At 41.7% G+C, this 22,097-nt stretch overlaps 2 protein-coding genes across 4 annotated transcripts; one reads left to right on the top strand and one right to left on the bottom strand.

Annotated features, from left to right (window-relative positions):
* Positions 1 to 292: 292 nt before the first annotated feature.
* LOC105901658 (extracellular matrix protein 1-like) lies at positions 293 to 8,764 on the bottom strand. 2 transcript variants are annotated; one of them, XM_012829144.3, is made up of 10 exons: positions 8,518 to 8,764; positions 7,736 to 7,822; positions 7,346 to 7,414; positions 7,039 to 7,110; positions 6,209 to 6,477; positions 5,178 to 5,383; positions 4,212 to 4,494; positions 1,823 to 2,031; positions 1,403 to 1,490; positions 293 to 906 (listed from the first exon to the last, which is right to left on the bottom strand). In XM_012829144.3, exons 1-10 carry the CDS (start codon positions 8,582 to 8,584, stop codon positions 730 to 732), a joined length of 1,527 nt encoding a protein of 508 aa, XP_012684598.1. In that variant the 5' UTR covers positions 8,585 to 8,764; the 3' UTR covers positions 293 to 729. The 2 variants fall into 2 exon arrangements, with proteins under 2 accessions (XP_012684598.1, XP_012684597.1); XM_012829143.3 differs by having other exon boundaries at positions 6,209 to 6,480; positions 8,518 to 8,763.
* A 4,352-nt stretch (positions 8,765 to 13,116) lies between these two features.
* On the top strand, positions 13,117 to 16,868 carry LOC105901666 (natterin-3-like). Of its 2 annotated transcripts, none has more exons than XM_012829154.3 (3): positions 13,117 to 13,214; positions 14,514 to 14,652; positions 15,121 to 16,868. In XM_012829154.3, the coding sequence occupies exons 1-3, from the start codon at positions 13,122 to 13,124 to the stop codon at positions 16,371 to 16,373; spliced, it is 1,485 nt and encodes a 494-aa protein (XP_012684608.2). In that variant the 5' UTR covers positions 13,117 to 13,121; the 3' UTR covers positions 16,374 to 16,868. The 2 variants fall into 2 exon arrangements, with proteins under 2 accessions (XP_012684608.2, XP_031432742.1); XM_031576882.2 differs by lacking the exon at positions 13,117 to 13,214 and adding an exon at positions 13,980 to 14,140.
* The last annotated feature ends 5,229 nt before the right edge of the window (positions 16,869 to 22,097 follow it).

The following is a 22,097-nucleotide window of genomic DNA, read 5'->3' on the forward strand; positions in this document are numbered from 1 at the left end:
ACTCTGTGTGCTGTTTAGGTGAGTAAAACTGAGTAATTTACAGGCAATAGGCCTATCCTTCCTGTTCTTTAAATTTCAGGATTTAAGAAGATAAATTGAAAGGTGGTGCTTGGCGATGACAGATGTTAAGCCTGATGGATAGCTATAATAAGGGCCTTAAAGTATCCATTGTACAAGTCAGAAACTCATTATCAATTAATTATCTATGAATAGGCTAACTGACTATTAAAAAAGAGAGGCATGAGTATTACTGTCACTCTGCGACAAAACAGAAATGTCTCACTATGTCCAGTAGGTGGTATTAAAATACTTTATTTGTCAATCATGAACATATCTCAGAACATTTCACAAACATCAAATGCCTTTTCTTACATAAATCCACCACACCTGAGTTCCTCAATTCATAGGCAACAAAGTTACAGGAAGTTACTGTAGGCTACTTACTGTGTATTTACTCCTTATTTCAATCTAATTTGAATCAAGAATTCATAGTGGTTACCAATAAGAAGACTAAAAGAGTTTGTTGAGGAAAGACAGAAACATCAGACAGCGATAGCCTAGGCCTACTTGGAGAGAGATTTTTATTGTGTTTCTTGTTTCTGAAAGTAATATTTTCTTTTTTTGTGGAAAGAAGATGAACTTACATTAACTGGTCTAGCAGTTTGGAAGTTGTGAATAGTTGTTTACAAATCTCAACTGTTATTGTGTACAAAACCCAAACCCAAAAACTCAAAAGGTTGAGAGTGGGCACCTCTTCCTCCGGAAACTTGGAGTTTCTGCTCCCTTAAAGATGGACTTCATGAGTAGTTCCAAGAAACACTTGGGGGGATTTGGTACACAGCAGTCTGGGGTTACCATGGGAGATGGAGGCTCCGCTGAGCAACTCTCCCTCTGCAGGCTATCCAGCTGCAGGAGAACAAAATGACTGTCAGGGACAATATATAGGCTCTCCTTCAAATGATCATGCCCTTCAGTAATTTTAGATATGGATACATGTATGAGAGTGCAGTTGAGCTATATTGCTGTGAAAATAAATTGAAATAAATAAAATAATAAATCTAGACTAATCCATAATGTTGACACTTTGTATTACGCCTATCAATTTGAATACAGCTTAAATTATACAACTTCATACTGTAGCCTACATGCACCTCTTATACACTGTAAATAAACAGCAAAAACTATTGCTCAAACACGAGCAAATACAAAAAAAACTCTTACATTTCACTACATTTGTTGTATGTGACAAATACAAAACACTTGAAATAGTATCACATTATATGCTAAGTCTGTTGTTATTTAGTGTTGGCTATTCATTGAAGCTTTGCGCGTCCTTATAAAGTAACTTTGTAAGTGCTGAGTGCAAGACAGTAATCGTGGAGCACTAAGACCGAGAACTTACCATGTCCACTACACATGCATTTCTCTGTTCTGGCACAAGGTGGCAGCATTTGTTCACAACATTGTCCACAGGAAGAGCAACCTTCTGCCTGCAAAGCAGTTACACAAGTTGTTTACAGTACTGTCGTCGTGTTTATCTATGCATCATATCCTTTGGTAAGATACATTTCCCATAAGATTACACATCTCAGAGTGAAATATCATCCTGAAGGAAATGTTTCAACAGGGAAGATGTTGCAATCATTACAAAAAGAGAACCAAAAGTGCCAATTTAGCACTATTAAAAAAAATACGAACTGTTGAACTATTTTCCATAATGTTTTACCCCCAACAGACACACACCAAAGAGAGTCTTGTGAAAATACATGACATTATGTATAAAGACACACAGCATCATGCACTTTTGTCTTTAATATCTCACTTGTTGAGGATCTTGTGCATAACGCAGAAGTGGCTAAGATCAGCAGGGACTATTTGCCGCTGCAAGAGTTCGCCTCTGTAGTCTGGAAAGGGCGCTTTGGAGGAGAAGCAGGAGAGGCGGGCTTCTCCCTCTGGCAGCTTGCAGCACTCGTAGTGTTTGGTTTTCACACCGTGCTCGTCCTGGCAGAAACGGTCCATCTCCTCTCTCCACTGAGAACGACGGCGAAGAGGGAACAAAACGAAAAAGAACAGAGGATAGAGGCAAGAAGGAGTTTAGCTTTTATTCAACATGACATTTAGACCTGTGTTTGCAGCTGTCAGATCCAGTGATTAAATCAACACACACAAAACACACAGACATCGCCATCACACTCAAAGCTCCATCTTCTACGCCTGGTGTAATCCCAACAATTCTTTCAACCTAATGGTCTACAATCTAAAGAATGCATTTCTGTAAAACCACTATGTGTACCCTCCTGTACAGCTGCACACGCAACACACAGATTAGAAAACAAGTGCACATGACCAGCTGAAGGGGGAGGATAGTGAAAAGGGCGTGGGTAAGACCATTCATAGTTATTCATAGGAGCAGTAAGGAGTTTTGGTGGAAAACTAGCAATCTAACCACTGCAAAATCCTTTCAAACACAAACAATATGCATGGTAGGCCTAATGTCTTTTGCCGATGTAGTTGGCAGTTGTGCGGTGAAAACTTCCATTACATTTTTGTGGGGCGGTCCGTGTGTTTAGGTGTGTTTATCAGTCCTTCACATAACCATATATGCCTGCCCCAGATAGAAAAAGGCCAGCTGTCGCAGGCCCACTGCCGGCCCACTGCCGGCCTACTGGGGTAGAGCTGGCTCTCCACTGGCCTTTTTCTCATCAGTTTTTGGGCCCTGGTCCTCTGGTATGTTATAGACAAACGGCCCTCCGTTTTGCCACCTACTTTAAAAAATATTTTTTCTTTATTCATTTAAATTTCTTCATTAATTTTCACCAACCCATAACATAGCCTATTTACTTAAGAAAAAACAGAGGTGGCACACCACCAGTGGGGTGGGGCCGACCAAAATCCACCGATGGACCGATATATGCTTCCTATCCGGGACCATGAAAATTAATTTTATGATACCAATACTAGTTGTCTATAAAATTCTACTTTAAAAAGTTGAAGCAAATCATTGCATACTGTCTCTTTAAGAGTGTGTTGCGAAAGATATTGAAGTAGGCTAAAACATGAAAACGGAGGTTAGAGGGGAGAGCACATTAAAAAAACACTTTCTGAATACTAATTTTAGTAAGGCCTATGAATATTTTGAATAACATTTTTCAGTATGGTTGACTGAGCAGTACTGGAAATGTATCAGGTGGAAAGTGCCTTTCAGTGTAAGGAGTACATTTCAAATTTAACTGTGTACTGTTTGTTTTATTAACTAGTTGAGAGATTTTGCCATAGCACTGGGGGAATTCTTTCAGACATAGTGCGTCTCTCTTTCAAAACATACTGGAATAAACAGCTGTATCTCTGCACAATCTCCTAACTATACTGCCATCTGCCTAGAGAAAATCATCAAATCAGTTTCAACATGCCCCTGTAACTACCCTGACAGGATTTTTTTGTCTATTGTAATGCAGTGAGTACTGATGGTGAGTCACACTCCACCTTTTCCCTAGAAATTGCTCCACCTTAACTACAATGTCTTTTTCCCATGACAGGAATTTTTCCACTAAAACAAATGCTGGCACATGCATGTAAAGCTTCCCACAGACGGCAAATATGTCAGAGTTTATCTCCCTGACAACAGTCATATTAATGTTTATGGCTAGACAAGGCCTCTTCCATTTAGGAGAAGCTGGCTAAAAATTGACACAAAACATTAACACTTTTTCAAGATGTTGCACAAAGCTGATGCACCAAATGTGACTCAGTAAAGGTTTCCTAAAGTAACACTTTGCAACAATTTGCCACTATTTGAAGTATGTTTTTATAGGTAACCAGTTTTGGCATCATCTTTAAATTCATTTTGATAGTATATGGTCATGATAAACAGATAAACACACCTTCATTCCCACTAGCCATTCAGGCGATGCACTATGTAGTTCTGTGGCCGGGTTAGAAACTCAGAGAAAATGTAAGAAAAGCTTTCACAGCACGACTTCTCCAGCAATATCACAAAATGAATTAAGCATGCTATAGTGGCATACCAAAGTCAAGGGTATAAATTCCAAGGATCAGAAAAACTGATGAAATGTTACATGGGCTTCTTTGGATAAAAGAGTTTGCTAAATGAAAACCTCTAAACGTGAGCTCAACCATTGGCCTTAGGTCCTTATTATTATCATTGTTTAGTAGTAGACATATTGTTATTGTTGTTATGGTTACTATGTTACCTTCCCATCAGCACAGGCCAGCACGTCCTTCTTCGCCTTGCAGCAGAGCTTCAGGCCTCTCTCGAGCCGATTGATGGCCTTTGATTGACGGGCTAACCAACCAAAGCCACCGCTAGGCAGGCAGCTGGGAGTGTAGCGTGGACGGAGTTTCCGCAGTTTACAGACCATTCGGATATTGGAGGAGGTAGGCCGGCCGGGTGGGAAGCTAATATCTGGGATGTGTCCTGATTGTCCTCTCTGGGCCCGTGTAGCAGCAGACATCCTCTGAGGCCTCCTCTGTGATCTGGATATGAAGATTACCATAGATATTCACCACAGACCAAACCTCACCATCATGAAGCATTGTTAGGCCATTTTTACCCCTGATCTGTCTTCACACTATGTTTCTTTACACAAATACATTATATCCTTTGTGCAATTACTCTATACCCAGGCTTTGGCATCTGAGTAATGATGGCTATTGTGTTCTTCTCTTTTCTCTGCTCTAATCCTCTCACTTACACAATCTCTACGGTTCCCTTTTTTCCTCTCTCTGATGTATTTTAGATCATGAGTTTCACTTCCTCTTTTGTCTTCATCTGGCTCCCATCCTTCCTTTCTCTAATCCCAAATATCACCCCTCACACGGCTGCAGTTTGTCCACTGCACCCATCATCCCCAATGCCATAGCTCTTTTTTGTGAATTGTGACTCTCCACCCTTTCTGATCTTGATCGTTCGCTCACTCTCTTGTCCTTCCTTCTCATTTTGAGAAGTATATGGTCATGATAAACAGATAAACACACCTTCATTCCCACTAGCCATTCAGGCGATGCACTGTGTAGTTCGGTGGCCGGGTTAGAAACTCAGAGAAAATGTAAGAAAAGCTTTCACAGCACGACTTCTCCAGCAATATCACAAAATGAATTAAGCATGCTTCTCCTTCCTTCTCTATCAACTCTTCTCTAGCTCCCTCTGATTGTCTGACCTGGGGCATTTGTTGGTGAAGGTGAAGGCAGGACCGCGAGGGAGGAGTTCCGGCCCAAAGTAATGTGTGGTGGCCTGGTAAGAGGGGTTGGGAGCCTCCCTCTCAAAGCAGTTCCACCTGGCTTTGCCCTCGATCTTGCAGCAGAAGTAGTGGCTTGTCTTAATAGAGAACTCTTCTTCGCAAAACAGCTCAAGGGCCTTCTCCCACTGCCAAACACCATACAAAATATATTAGTGTGTGTGTATGATTTTTTTTTTTTTTTTTTGCATGTCCCTGTGTGTTTTCATGTTTGTGTGGGTGTTTTGATTAAGTGTTCTGAGACAAAGCAGAGTGATAAACGGAGAAAACTAAATTCTGAAGAGCTCAAACCATAACATCCCAGCCTTCAATTACTGAGCTGTTTAGTCTGGGTTCCCACAGTGGCCACATACCGATCCGTGTAAGCTGATAACAACCAGGGCATGCCAGCTGTTTCATTTGACTCTGTCTCATAAACGAGCCAAAACCATGAAGAAATAAACCAAGAATCCGGATTGGCTATGAACCATGAAGAGGGCTATAAATGTGTCAGATCACAGGAACATATTAGGAAACGGCCAGATACAGCAGAGCCCTATAACATCTATCGATCTAGGTGTGTGTGTGTGTGTGTGTGTGTGTGTGTGTGTGTGTGAGTGCGCGCTGTCGGGTGCACACCAGTAAGAATGTGTGTGTGAGTGTTCCTGTGTTCGGTCACCGTAGTTCTATGTGCATGTGTGTGCGATAATACCTCTGCTTGCTGTTATGGATTGTCTGTTCACGTGTAGATGCAATTGTATGACCTATGAAGGATTTATGTCTTGTGTCACTCATGTTAACCAAAGAACATATACTATATGTACTCTCACTTCCTTGCACCTTCATCTTCATCTTTGTGTGTGTGTGTATCTGTGTGTGCACCATGTATGTGAGTGCATGTATATGTGCGTTTGTGTGTGTGTCTATTTATTTGTCTGTGTGCCTGTTTACACACACAGATCACAGTTACTCACTGCCTGATGAGTGCAGCACAAAGTCCTTTCTATGTCCTGTTGCCAGTTTCCTTGACAACATTGCTGACTGTACCAGGCCTCTGCGCGGTGAAGGGCGTCTGCTTGACGGGACAGGTGGCTAAAGCTGGTACGAGGCAGTGCACCTGCAGGGTAGCGGGGACGCCCAGTACCATGGAGACAGATTGCCTGGACGTTCTGAGGTGTGGGGCGACCATGTGGAAACGCAACACGAGGTGGGGCATGACCACGAGGGCCAAACTGACCTGGACCTGCTAGAGAGGGAGAAGGAGAGAGAGAAGGAGAGAGAGAGAAGGAGAGAGAGAAGGAGAGAGAGAGAAGGAGAGAGGGAGAAGGAGAGAGAGAGAGAAGGAGAGAGAGAAAGAGAGAGAGAGAGAAGGAGAGCGAGAAAGAGAAGGAGAGAGAGAGAAGGAGAGAGGGAGAAGGAGAGAGGGAGAAGGAGAGAGACAGAAGGAAAGAGAGAGAAGGAGAGAGAGAGAAGGAGAGAGGGAGAAGGAGAGAGAGAGAAGGAGAGAGAGAGAAGGAGAGAGACAGAAGGAAAGAGTGAGAAGGAGAGAGCGAGAAGGAGAGAGGGAGAAGGAGCGAGAGAGGAAAGAGACAGAAGGAAAGAGAGAGAAGGAGAGAGAGAGAAGGAGAGAGGGAGAAGGAGAAAGAGAGGAGAGAGACAGAATGAAAGAGAGAGAAGGAAAGAGAGACAGAAGGAGAGAGACAGAAGGAGAAAGAGAGAAGGAGAGAGAGAGAAAACCATATTTAGTTATGGCACTCAGGTTTGTTGTTAGATCTAAGTTGCAAACTCACATGCTGGTGTCTACCTCTAGGGGTGAGATCCACTGCAAACTCATCTGTTACCTCCCTCTGGGATATGGATCCGGAGTAGTTAGAGACTACACAAAGAATAAGCAAACACATGCACACATACGCACACACACGCACACACGCGCAGACACGGGCACACACGCGCACACACACACACACGTCAATTTGGTCCCAGCATACTGTTTGTACTTATCTCATGTGAGCTACTTTTTGTTTTTGTTTTAGCTTCGTCTTTAAAACCAGTCATTAAGGAAATAACTAATTTCTCCACACTCCTTAAAGCTGTCTCATCATTGCACCTACCTCTATCCCTCAGGAGGTCAGGTAGATCAAAGGTTACCTCTTTTTGCATCAAACCGTCTGTGTCTTCATCTGAGCAAAAAGAGAGGAAGGCTGTTGGGAGGCTTTTGGGGAAACTAACAATCACAGTTCTTCCACATAACACTTGTCTTTTATTGCCAAGCCTTGAAACTGATCTCAGCATGCAGCGACATATTACTGCCCCCCCCCCCCCCCCCTTCTTCTTCTAAAACAGGCTTTACATCATGTTCATTTTTGGATAATTATGTTAAAAATAATAACATTACACAGAAATAGTATAAAAATAGGTCAAATGTGTGTGTGTATATATATATATATATATATATATATATATATATATGTGTGTGTGTGTATATAAAAAATGTATGGTACCTTCCAGACCCCAAATATCAGACAAATCAAAGGTGACTTCTCTTTGGGACATGTCTGGGTAAGGGTCAGGGTCAGGGTCACCACGACCTAAAACAAGCAGATGTTATTGAGTCATATTAGGTTTTTTGTCTTTTCCTCTGTTCGTATGTAGTCTGGTAGTCTATGGTTCTTTAGTTTGTATTTTTCAAATGGAATTAAGCTATCTTAATCCCTTTTAAAACATTAATCTTTGTGACGAAGTGCAGAACTGAAAAATCACAGTCTGTAGTGAGGCATTTTAACACAAAAGTGACAAGTGTTGTAAATATCCTCCGTCTTTGTCATATCCTTTCATATATCCACATACATAAATGCGCACACCACTGCTTGTCCAACTTCAACATCTGGAGATGAACATGTGATATTTTACATCTGCTAAATAGGTTATATAACTTTGCACAAGAGCCAGTGAAGCCGCATGACAACATGCCAATTTCTCACTAAATAAACAATGTAAACATAGATGAAGTTGTACGGCAATTAAAGCAGAGACGGCTTGTTCCTACATAGCACCTTACTTAGCAATGAGAGAACTCAGTGGCTTACGTGTAAATAGTTAGCATTAAAGTTCTAAGTAGTAGTATTAGTAAGCAGTCAGGTGTAACTACGAACAAGCACCGTGTAGAAGAATTATTCATAGGATTAACCTACCGAATGAAAATAGACGGAGAACGCGCACTGGACAGTCTAAGAGCAATGCACTATTTCTATACAAATCAGTAAGTACAAACATGTGAACATACCCCTTGAAGCACTGACCGAAACCCCAAGCCAGATCACGACTAGCATATATCCCAAAAGCTGGGCCATAGCTTTGTCACAAAACACAGCAAACCGTTTAGCTGCCTTCTAACGCTCAGAGCAGACCCAGCCAGCGACTGTTGTACAGATACCCAAAGTTCAGGAAACGGATTTAGGTCAGTGTAGTGGCACGTCAAAGCAACCAAGGTCTGATTAAACTGTTCCTTGCCTCTGCCACTTTTATAAGTGCTCTGTGGTGTTGGGGAGGTTTAGAGGAGGGGAGAGGGCGAACGGCAGAAAGGGAGGACGAGTTTTCAGGGGTGAGTCATCCAAAAAAGTAGCCTCAAATGCATCACATGCAAATGTCTGTTAAAGGTCCCAGATGTAATACAGCCTGACTCATAATAAACACAGCGGGCGGAATCAGTCCAAATGACCATGGCATTGCCGATTAGCTTTTTGCGAAACTTGTTTCATCACACTATCTGCGTTCAGAAAAACACTGGCATTATTCAAGCATTCACGAAGAATTCGTCGTTCTTTCACGGCTCATAGAGAAATTCCCTGATGGTAGGTTTCTCCCCGTATTTGGGGCCATGCCTCTGCATTCTTCTCTAGAAAATCTTTTTTTTTTGGCTGCCCTCCATCTGGTCACATCCCCCCGGCAGTAGGCCAGCCAGAGACAGTCTGAAGATCACGAGGAAAAACGAGGAAGCCTATCTTTGTCATTATTTACCTGAAATGGTCTTGTAATATTCCTGTGGAAGTGGTCTGCAAAGGCGTACAACAGTTTACAACAGTAGCCTACAGTAATAAAATTGGTCCCCAACGTGAATAAATCCAAATGGGTAAATTATTTAAAATGATGCAATGACTACGGACCATTCAAACACTTGTTTGTGTTTATAGTTTGAGCACGTCAATTTAAAAAATAGGCCGATTTGAATGTGAGGTAGTGTTCCTTTCTCTGAAACAAGGGCACAAATGTATTATTGTGACAAAGGCCAGGACAAAGTCATGGTTTGGAATGCTTCAGAGAAACAGAATCTTCAACGTGCTGTGCCCTGGGAATTATTACATTCTCGTCTAAGAAGAAATGTAAAAAAAACAAAAAAAAAAAACAGACCAGATCATCAAGAACACCTGGGCCACCTGGGTTGAATAACACAACTAAGAAACGTGCCGACGTACCTCCGTTTTTAGGTAACACTACACTACACTTTCAGTTGTAGACCACAAATCGACATATAGATACTCTTTCCATTAGAGCAGAGCTATAGGCCTACATATGGCTTCATTGAGAAGTATAATTTGACTCAGTAGCCTATGCCACCATCAGATAGACTACATCGAAATAATGTTGCACTATACTCCTGTCTGTCTTACTGCTGTGACTGTAACTTTTTCGGATACGAACGGATAGCGACGGATACCCCCTTGGCTGTGATTGGTCCGCTAACGAAATCATTTTCTAACGACATCATTTCCGGAATCTCACATTTCCTGTTTCATTCCCTATCTGTTCCTATTCTGTTATAGAGTGTGGATCAGCCGAATATTTCTGTCCGAGCCCGGCCTGCGTCCGACAGAGTAGTGCCCGAGCCAGACAGCCATTCAAATGTATTGTCGGAATCCAACCAGACATAGTCAATGTCTCAACTGTTCATACGAATGACACATTTACGTATGTTTTTTATGAATAGCCTGTAGACCGTCTCACAAGCTTCTTCTAGTTGATTATGAACAAACATAACAGAAGAGGTCTGAAGATATTTCTGAAACACTTATAAGGACGCTCAAATGACCGCGAATTCATAGGAGAGAATACTATCCCATTCTCACAGGAGACATCACAGCAATCGGAGCATATTTGTCAAACGCGATAAAAGATAGCCCTGCTCTGAAATATTCCCATTCCATACTGAATATTCTGTTTAGATCAAAGGTTTGTTTTTCGACACCGTGATATTTCAGATGATGGAACAGTTGAAATGAATGCTCATATACAAAAGCTAACCTTAACGTGAAGTGGAGTTAACTTGCAGCCAACACCATTGCATTACAAACCCTAACACACACACATAATGAGAAAGTAGGCTTATTACACCTGGCGATTATCTCGCCTTTTATCTACCATCTTTGAATAATGTAATTTATAAACACGTCGTTTTAAAGCGCTGTGGCCGTCCTGAAAAGATGTGTCAATAAATGAATTTAATCCATAGAATCCACGTTGACTTCACTACTTATTAAGATATTGTAACAAATCACGGAAGTGTGGAATATTTGTTATGGCTTTTAATTAAACACTAAACACAATACAATGTCAAAATGGCACGGGCTTTATGCCCTGCTACAAGTTATCACGAACAGACTGTGCTACCGTCACACACCTGTATAAACTCCGTCCCAACACAGAACAACGACATGCAATTAGAACAGTAAGGAACATTGTTAAAGAACATCGTTGGGCGCTGCATCATAGACATGTATATATGTCTATGCGCTGCATCACATCGAGAAAAGTATGTGCCCGCCGCACGGCATTATGGGGCGACTATGCCAAGTTAAATATGGAATGTTCAATGCCTTATCGCGCTGACTTGTCCCAGCCCTACCCCAGCCCGACAGCAAGTAAAATATTTAGTCCGAACCCCAATGAGTCAATGTCTCAACTGTTCATACTACTGACACATTTACATACGTTTCTTAAGAATAGCCTGCCTTTATTAAACTCGAGCATCAACAGATGAATGATAAATGCACTGGCTCACACAAACAAGCCCCGTTAAACGCACAAGCGCGCACAAAAGGGATATAAGCATATTGAAATGAATTATTCACATTGCAAGAACGGAATGAAATGGCCTACACATTACACACGCTATGCATCTGATATGCCTAAATAAAACTCACGTTATATGCTACACCAGAAGAGGCGCGAATAAAACAAGTCTTACCATTGAAGATTATCTTTTTTCTTGACACATTCCTTATAAAAGTATCTACATAGTCCAACCATCGATGTTTAATCCATGTTGTGGAGAAAGAGGATGGCATCAATCATATTTCATTAAAGCTTCACACTTCTTACATTGGACATATCAAACAGCCTCATTAGAATCCGCATAGAATATGATGCCATCCGACAGAAATATCTCCATAGGCCTACAGTAAATTTCCCCTCGAGTGTCGTTTTAAACTCTCCAGATGACAGTTTCTTTTTTTTTTTAAACTTTAAGTGCACAAAGTTCGTTATAAAACGATCTACATAGTCCAACAATCGAGGTCTAATCCATTTACATTTAGTCATTTAGCCGACGCTTTTGTACAGGGGAGAAGCATGTGAAGCAAACACGTTTACTTGACTACTTATTAAGATATTTAAATATGGAATGTTCAATGCCTTGACTACTAAGCAGAAATATCTCCATACAGTAGATTCCCCCTCGTTTTGCATCGTTTTAAACTCTCCAGATGACAGTTTATTTTTTAACTTATTTCCTGATACCAGTTTGCCTCCTGTAATCGCGTTGTCACAGCTAGGACATAAAAAAAATCCCTGCACACAAGAAGGCTATTATCCTAAATGTGATTTATTTTAGTCTCAAAAACGAACTTCTCCATCACGTGAGGCAGACACGTTGACTTGACTACTTATTAAGATATTTAAATATGGAATGTTCAATGCCTTATCACGCTTATGTTTGAAAGCCATTGTTTTCAGCTTGCAGGTGCTTTTTCCTCTGGCCCGGTTTGTCGGTTTTGACGTTCATCTCTCTCCCCCAACCATCCAGGTTTAATAAATCCGCGTTGACTACTAAGCAGAAATATCTCCATACAGTAGATTCCCCCTCGTTTTGTATTCTTTTAAACTCTCCAGATGACAGTTTATTTTTAACTTCTTCCCTGATACCAGTTTGCCTCCTGTAATCACGTTGTCACAGATATTTATTTGCCCAGTCAGCTTGTTGGTCTTGACGTTCAGATGTTGCGCCTAAACTATCATATCGTCTCGTCACATGATCAAATAGAGACTTGACATTGGACAACAGCATACATATTACCCAGCAATCATCATTACAAATCTGAATATGACAAAAAATACCAAAGAAAATGAGATAGTATTCATTTCATTGAATCGTTTTTAATAGTTTCTATAGTGTATGTAAGATAAGCATATCATTTTGTTATAGATTGCTACTATTTTTCACACAAATAATACCTACCATGATGGAGATAAGTTTGCCTTTTCAAGTGAATATATAGCGTTAGACAGACTGATCATTTTATTGTAGTGTGTCTCAAAGACCCATGTGACTACACCTGTTGCTATTAATGACGTGACGGCTGGGAGGAGGGAGATACACAATCGACGAATTCTTTCACTCAAAGAGGTCGCGTAGTAGCTCGTCTGTGACCAAAAAACCGCTGCTCCACCCACTGTTCTGGCGGTGAATTGTTTTCAACACCCACAGCCGTCGAAGAAGTATAAATCAAAAACAGTACGTCCGAATCCGTCCGAATCTGTTTCCCCGCCCATCCGTAAAACGGACGGACACCGACGCAGATCTATAATTCGGGCTTTAGTCTTCACTTGTAGCCTATGCGTATTGTTGCGGAGAAAAGAGCAACTGATTATTCGAGATTTCGCAATCAGAAGACGAAAGGCAGAAGATGCTCCATGGATGATCTTACTGTATGTATTTTTTTTTTAAGTAATTCGGTCACTCCCACCTATCTTTTGTTTGGTTGACCCCTTTTGATCTAACCCCGCTATCTGACTTTCACTCAATCAGAGCGTATTGCATGTTTGGCACCTCGCCCCGTATTTACACCGCGGCCTGTTTAAATAACGCCATTCATATCCCCAAAAAAATAATAAAATGTATTAACTATAGAAATATTCCAACAGTATGTATGTATCATCAGAGGTATTTGTCGTGAGAACATACCCAGTCATAATCTGAGGCTGCCCAACTAGGCTACAGCCCAGGTAAACACACGGGCGCTCCCAGCGTAACTCATGTTTGAATAATAGCTACATTTAACTCGTCACAGACCATAACATTGCCTATAGGTAGCATTCGAGTGTAATCTAATATACAGACTGTAGCCTGGATGTAAACTAAATAAAATGTACACTTTACATAAACTATATTTAAAAAAGTGTGTGGCGTATTGTTTGTGGCATGACTGGTGAAGGTTTCTGTGATGAAATAATAATTTTGATCTTGATCTTAATGCAATCGTGTTTGACATCCAGACCGAAAAAGCTTAGTTGTCGAGCTGGCTAATGGCATTCACAGTATCTAAATGTTCGTTGCACTTAAACTTTTTTACACATTTGCACTGTCTATGGAATGTGTCTAGTCTCAGTCAGCAAACCAATGTCAACCCAAGAAAAAAGGTGGAAACTTGCTCCCCCACGTGACACAGCATAGAGTGAAACGAAAGCAACTGACAAAAACGAAACTTAGTGTCTGGATCAGATGTTAGACGTTGTATTCAGTGTCATAGACATAGAGGATAATCATCGCAGGTTATCGTATGCAATCATCTAGTGTGCACATTTTATAAATCGACCTAGAAGACCTATAGATGAAGTCACCACGATTTCCTTTGGTAAGCAGTTATTCTGTAACCATTATACAGCTAACGATTCTAATCATGTCAACCACTAAATCAGGTTCGTGTTTCCAAATTGTACATGTACTTGTAGTGGTAGTTATAGTTAAACCCAACAGTAGTAGGTAGCAGTAAAAATAGTACTAGCTGTAAAACCCAAATCTATTATGGCAGGATTAGCAAGAATGCGTTCATTTTCTAACACCACAGTGAGCTCTCTGAAGAATTGGAGCAAGTGACAATGAAATATGCTGATATTGCTCTGTGAAAAGCAGACAAAGTGCTTAGGTGTAGTCAGAGTATTCAGTTATTAATGGATGGTCAAAGCAAACTCATACTTGTGCTCTGTATGCGGCAAATGTGCTTTCAGATGAATAAAACAGAGATGATTATTGTGACTCTTCTGCTAATGATCTGGGGAAGCCACGCGACAGAACCAGGAACACTGCTAACAAACATGTCACCGGATACAGGAGGTCCAGAGGGTAAAGATCAGCTGAGGTTTTATGGTAAGAAAATAAAAGACATGTAGATAGATGTCCACCTTGATAACTTACAAAGCCCATGTCATTTCAGTACGATGTTCTCATTAGCAATCGGATGCAGTTGCTGTGTGTAGTTCACAGTAAAATGACTGTACAGCACATTTACCCGTGCTAATGGCAAAATATTCAAAAAAAAGTGCTTCCCTAAAGCGTCTCTTAATCATTTAGCAGAAGTAGTGGCACCATGAAGCATGAGGGAAGCACAATCCTGGTTGGTTCTTTTCTGTCAAAGAGTGATCAGAAAAATTCATAAAAATCTGAGCGAGGCATCTGGACATTTTGATAAAGTAGTGGAGAGCTTGTACAAAAATGTGAATTGTTGTATTTACATTTACAGCACACATTTGGCGGTCCTGGTGTTTTTTAGTTTTTCTATACACAATACAGGTTGGAACAGATTACATTTATAACTGCATTTCCTTCCTGTGACAGAATCGCTATCCGTCCCAGACTGGAGAGGTGCAGGTTCCCCTCCAAAGCATCTTAGACCAATTTTACCTCACAATACATCTGACTCTGATGAGCTTAAGTTCATGAATGAAATGGAGTACCCACAGGACACTTCTTATCTGAAGTGGGTCCCAATTAAAGACAAACAAATTCCCGATGGTTCTGTCGGCATATTTAATACCTACACGTCTCGAAGAGACTTTGTCTGCAGAGCTAAGGACTATTGTACATTTGGCTTCCTCAACGAAGGAAGAGGACTTCTCTGTTTCTTTCCATTCCGTGGGTACGAACTTCATACGGACAATTTTGATGTGCTGGTGAACATAGATGACTTTGAGCTGCTGGAGTGGAAGTCTGGCTCAACAGTTCCTGACCCCGACATAAAGTTCTGTCAGGATAACTTTGTGGGGAAAAACGAGTATGGTCTTGGGGATGTTTTTAAAGGGTACTTCTATCTTCCCTGGGAAGGGAAAGAAATCTGGTACAGTTCTTGGGATGTGCTGACAATTAGCCATGACGTGTTCGATGTGCATTACTCAGATGTCACATATGACATCAACCTGGTCAACAGAACACAGCATCCTCCATACACTATTAAGACATCTCGTGTTGAAAACCATGATGACCGGGAGGTGACAGAGACTGTCCACATGGAAGTGACAACAGTAAAAGCCAACTCATGGCAAAGCAGTTTCTCCTCGTCCCTCTCTCAGTCCACATCCATTTCTGCTGGGCTTCCAGATATCGCAAGTGCCGTTATCAGCATCGGTGCCGTGGTAACCCTGACGCTGACAGACGGCCACCTGGAGAGCGAGTCCATCACGCAGGGTCAGGACGTGAAGGTCCAAGTCCCACCGGGCTACTACTGTGTGGTACGGATGGAGGGCTGGAAGGTGGAGGCAACTATTCCCTACAGTGGACGTGTCACCAAAACATACAAAAATGGCAAAAAGCTGACCACTACTGTCTCTGGCACATACAGTGGCTTTCAAACAGGGGGGATCAACTCATCAGTAGATCGCTGTGAGCTGATACCAACACCCGCTCCAAAACTCAAACCAAGTATTAGTTGTGGTACCACCTTGAGTGTCGGGACTGGGTCGGTGTTACCTCTTGTATTTGGTCTTGTTACGCTGTTTTCAGTATTGGTCTTTGGTGTGATTTACAGTTGCAGAATCTACCCATTCAATATCCAGAAAAAGCATTATTTTCCGGTGAAGAAAGAATTGGTCTAAATTCATTTTGTGTCAATGCTTGTGTGACCTGTCTACATTTTGGAAACAGCAGTGCGTCACTTTTGCCTTACAACCCACAGTAACCTTTATTAGCCAAGTTTTCTCCCCACCTTATCCTCTATCAATTTTGTATGCATCATGTATATACCATATTATTTTTGTATGTATTGTGAACATTTACCACATGCATGCTAGAATGCTCTTCCTGACACATCTGCCATGTTCCTGGTTGTGTCCCCTCCCCTTCTGCCCAACCCATTCTTTTTTCTATCTTTACCCAGCTGGTTTCAAGCAGATGGGCCCCCCCTTATGTGCCACAGTTCTGCTTAAGGTTTCTTTCTGATTAACATGGAGTTTTTCCTTGCCGCTGTCACCATTGTGCTTGCTCTCAGGGGGGTCAGGCCCTGGGCCTGTATTGTTGTATTGTTTTGTATTTTTTATTGTTTATAAATGTTGTTTATAAATTGTATATAAATAAAACTGAATTGAGTTACAGAATTATCCTTATGTAAAATTCTACCGAAACCTAAAACCAAATACACTTGAATAACCAGATAAACCAGATAAACCATGAATCCACCAAAAAGTAAATAAATCAAAACCGACCTGAATGAGAGAATCAAATGAAAAGATTAGAATGGAGAGAGATGAAGAGACACAAAGGCATGAGCCAAGAGAAGACACAGAGATCAAAGGCATGAGCCAAGAGAGACACAGAGATCAGAGGCATGAGCCAAGAGAGACACAGAGATCAAAGGCATGAGCCAAGAGAAGAGACAAAGAGGATGGAAAAGGAAAGCAAGCACAAGCCGGTGTGAGACCAAATCTCTTAAAATGTCTGGTTAAAATACCATAATCTCCATTTCCAGGGAATTTCTACAAACCAATTCAATGTGTCTTAGACCATGACCTTTGGCTCAAGTAACCCTTTAGTGGCTGTGTAGCACAGGTGTCCTGGAAGCTGTGTAGCACAGGTGTCCTTTAGTGGCTGTGTAGCACAGGTGTCCTTTAGTGGCTGTGTAGCACAGGTGTCCTGGAAGCTGTGTAGCACAGGTGTCCTTTAGTGGCTGTGTAGCACAGGTGTCCTTTAGTGGCTGTGTAGCACAGGTGTCCTGGAAGCTGTGTAGCACAGGTGTCCTTTAGTGGCTGTGTAGCACAGGTGTCCTGGAAGCTGTGTAGCACAGGTGTCCTGGAAGCTGTGTAGCACAGGTGTCCTTTAGTGGCTGTGTAGCACAGGTGTCCTGGAAGCTGTGTAGCACAGGTGTCCTGGAAGCTGTGTAGCACAGGTGTCCTGGAGGTTGATTAATATGCAGAACTAAAGTGAAAACTATTCAAATAGAACTATGGCAGGTACTTCAGATTGCAATGAAACCATGTTCAGACTGCTGTCCACATCGCAAGGATCAATTAAAAGACCAAACACTACATTCATATATATTTGCAGATAACCCTCAAACATCCTTAGGCTCTCTCTGTGATAATGGGGGAGGCTGTAGCAAGCAAAAGTGTTAACAGAATGTTAACGGAACACAATATGGTGATTGGTTAAACTGTGACGAGGCTATGCTGTGTCTGAGAGCACTCAGTGCATGGGGGTTGCTGTGAACACAAACAATTGAGGTCTTCTGGTGTGAGAAGATCAGAGAGAGAGAGATCCTCTGAAAAGATGCCATTCGGCCCTCTGGTCAGACTTTGGAAGTCTGGAGTCCATTATGTAGATTTGATCCTTTTTAGAGTGTTTTCTGCCTTATAGTATCACAGAAGAGAGGATCCGAATGCACAAAAGATAGCAGATGCTGCAACAACAACAACAGGCAAAGATGGAAAACAGGAAAAAAAAGCCCCAAAAAATATATATAAACAGAATTCAAAATCAAACAAAGCAGCCCGAGGCAGGCAGACAGTCTAGACAGCATGTAAAAAAAAAAAAATCCAGAGAAGGGCGAACATCAAAACACAGGCAAGTAAGCAGACAGACAGTCCAAAATCAGTCACACCAAAAGCACTGTCAGAAAAAGCCAGCTAGAAGTAAAAAAAAAACTGTTACAGCGAACATTTCTTCAAATTTTTCAGCAGTCATTTCAATGAGAGGCAGACGACTGAGTTAAATGGCCTGAAGTCTATTTCAATCTTCCAGTATTCCAATCAACTGGGTAGGTGGTCCATGGAGCATCTCTGCTAAACTCTCAGTGCACTGATTTTGTATACTCTACAATTTCTGTAGTATTAACATTATGCTTTCCAATCGAAAAACTAAACACTCAAAGTTAAGCCAATCAGAATATTCTGCTTACTTGTTCCCGGGAACATTCCAAGACAATGGTGGCTGTGTGCGAATGTATGTGTCCGTGTGTGTGTGTGTGTGTGTGTGTGTCTGTGACCCTGTTTACAACTTTTCAGAAGGTTCCACCTGTCCCTGACTGTCTGCACCCGTCTCCCCCTATGCAGAGACCCCTCTATGAATACTTGGCTGTCCTTGACAGCCTGCACCTGCAGATACAGACTGCATGTAGGCGCTCTCTGCCTGACCTTACTTGACTCTCATCTCTGCACGTAAGCTTTCTCTGCCTGACTTGACACTTCTGCTTTCTGCAGAGTTGCTCCATGTTCACCACAACCACTGTATTACAATTATATGTTTCTACACTACTTACAGAAACAGGCAAGAATGCAACACAGAGAGACAAACTGACAAAAGGTGGTTACAAACACAGAACTTAAATACACAGAACAATTAACCAAGAAGGCAGACATTAGGCAGGCCTCAACAGGGAGCAGGAGGAAACAATTCAGGTAATCAGTGGAATCAGGTAAGGGGCGTGGACAAGCACGGGAACAGACAAGTACATGACAACCACAATGTAAACAAAGGCACATGTTAAAACAAAACCAAGACATGACAGACAACACACAGGCTGTCCAGCAGAGTGGCTAAGAGGCACAGACAAGGCAGAGTCCTGAAATGTTCACACTCTTGATGTTCTACACGTGAAACCTGCAAAAACCACCTGAATGCTGTCTAAAAAATGTCACTTTCCTTCATGTTTTACACCAAGTCTTTTTTGACATTGTTACTGGTCAAAAAACTGTGTAACATTAGTCAGCCTGTTCTGGGTGAACCTGTTTGACATTTTGATGAACACTAGGCCCACACAGTACATTTGGCTTCCTAAACGAAGTTTCTTTCCATTCCGTGGGTACGAACTTCATACGGACCATTTTGATGTGCTGGTGAACGAAGATGACTTTGAGCTGCTGGAGTGGAAGTCTGGCTCAACAGTTCCTGACCCCGACACAAAGTTATGTCAGAACAACTTTGTGCGGAGGAATAAGTATTTGTATGAATCATGAATTGACTGCTGTTAAATTAGCATTGCTTGAGCTCAGCATTACTCTTTGCAGTTTTCCGAAGCAAATTTATGCTAGGTGTAATTTTAAGATATGATTTTCATATTCACATAAAATAGAAATGATGATCAATCCATACAGAAGTGGCTTTCAAGATGAATACAAATACAGACCTTGTAGTAGTTAGTTGGAAAATATGCCACCATGAGATCATTTAAATTAAACCCAGCCTTATGCATGATTGTTATAAGTTAACTATGTAGTTCTAAAAGCATGTGTGATATGATACTATACAATACATTATTTGCATGCATACATATAACTATTATGTAACAAGTTATAATATATGTATACCGGTAGTTTATATTATAATTCAACATCTGTAATCGTTCTGTATACACATAGATGGCAGATATCATTAAACTGCATACTGTAAGGACCTCTACACATTTATTAATTGTTAAATTGAATTGGTTGGTAGGATCACAGCAGTAATTCAGTCTAACCCGTAATCACTCACACGATCACGCACTGATTATTTTGCTTCTGACTCTTCAGCATTATCAGCGTACAAAGATATTTAGTGTTGTTATCAGGACAAAGGACGGAACGCACACGCAGATGAGTAGTGAAGGCAGCGGAATATTTATTGTTTCTCTCAAAATACTTTGAAGGAAAAAATTAAAAGAAAAGAGGCGTGCACAAAAAGTCCTTGTCATACTATTGGGCAATTCAAGAATAACACATTTAGGACAGATCTTTAGGGTATTCAGACCAGCTAAATGCCAGTAGAATCATTAACACAAAAGGGTACACACGGCATACAGTCATTGTGGTAGGCCCACTCAGACACAGACAGTTCAAGATCAGACAAGTTCTTAGGACGATCTGTGACGTAGTCGTCCGACAAGCAAAAGTTCAGTCCGGTGAGAAAATTCGAGAATCTAACGAGAAAATCATAAAACTAAATTAGAGAAATCATAAATAGAAATCGCACTGAAGAATCCAGGAAAAATAATAGCGGAACTAGCGACGGTCATGCCGGTAATTCAACACGAAAGATAATGCCGGGAACATCTGTTGCTGCGCATCTGCATTTCGTTAAGCCTGCAAGGCCGACCAGGAAGAGCGTGTTGCCTCACTGATCTGCGGAGTCTATGCGACCCTGCCGCGCCCCCTGTTGGCCCAGTTTCACATCTAATGCACTAAACATTATGTATACGGCCTAACTAATCTTGGCTTCCGAACCAACAAAGACCTATAAGGTCAGCAATACAGAACATGTTGTGTCCATCCCGCATAAGACATCCATTACGTTCACTTGATCACTGTGTATGTGTGTTTTCCACTTCTGCCTAATGTGGCTCCGTCTTCAACAAACAAACAAGGTTGACTGCAGTCAGTTTTTTATTGCAAAAACAACTCACAGCAACACACATGTGTTATATATATGGAGGCGACCAGGTCACACACACACACGCACAGGCAGGCCTGAGGTTGCCGTGAATACTTGCTCTGCTTTTTTCCCATCCCGGGACGTCCTTCCTCCAGGACCCCCCAGGAGCAGTGGGCAGCTTCTCAGCGCCCGGGGACCAAGTGAACCGTCCGTCTCGCTCTTCTTGACAAGATTGTTCTGTTCTTTCTCTTCTTTTTGGAAGCTTTTTCTGTTGGGATTCTTAGTGGAGGAAACCCCTTGTGAACACGGGGAGAACATGCAAACTCCACACAGAAAGGCCCAGGAGATAGCCCACCTGAGCACTGAAGGTCTGGGGAGGACCTGCCGCCCAGAGCCAACAGTGCCCCATGTGGTTATCGAACCCATGACCTTCTTGCTGTGAGGCGGCAGTGCAAGCACCTGATGTAAGCAATCTTTGGTTTGACTCATCCACACGAATACTCACTTATGGGAATGGATACCAGTCTCATGCAACTCAATTAGTCCACCAGAATAACTGACCGGTGACAACCTGTCTTCTTTTAATGACTCATTGGGTAATCTATACTACACTCCATGCATCACCTCACACAAAAGGGAAGGTACCTGGGGAGATGTTTTAATTTTTTTAGGAAATATCTAACTGTAAAGGAAGCTATGTTGAATTGGACAACTGTGACAGTTAGTACTGAACAAGTTAGCAGGAAAGGTGATCTGAATGCACCTGCAATAGCCTTTCTTGTGAGTGTGTCAGGGAGACTACTGAGTGAATGTTTACGCATTTGTTCAAACTCTTAAAAGGAGCTGCCTGCAAAGGCTGCCACCCATTGTGTGGAACTTTGCCATGATATTGTCTAATGTTGGCTCTTGACCTGGAAAACTTGTGTAATGACTTAATATCCTTCCTGTGCTATTCAACCTCAGAAAGTCTGGGAATTTCC

This window comes from Clupea harengus, chromosome 11 (assembly GCF_900700415.2).
Source record: "Clupea harengus chromosome 11, Ch_v2.0.2, whole genome shotgun sequence".
Lineage (NCBI taxonomy): Eukaryota > Metazoa > Chordata > Actinopteri > Clupeiformes > Clupeidae > Clupea > Clupea harengus.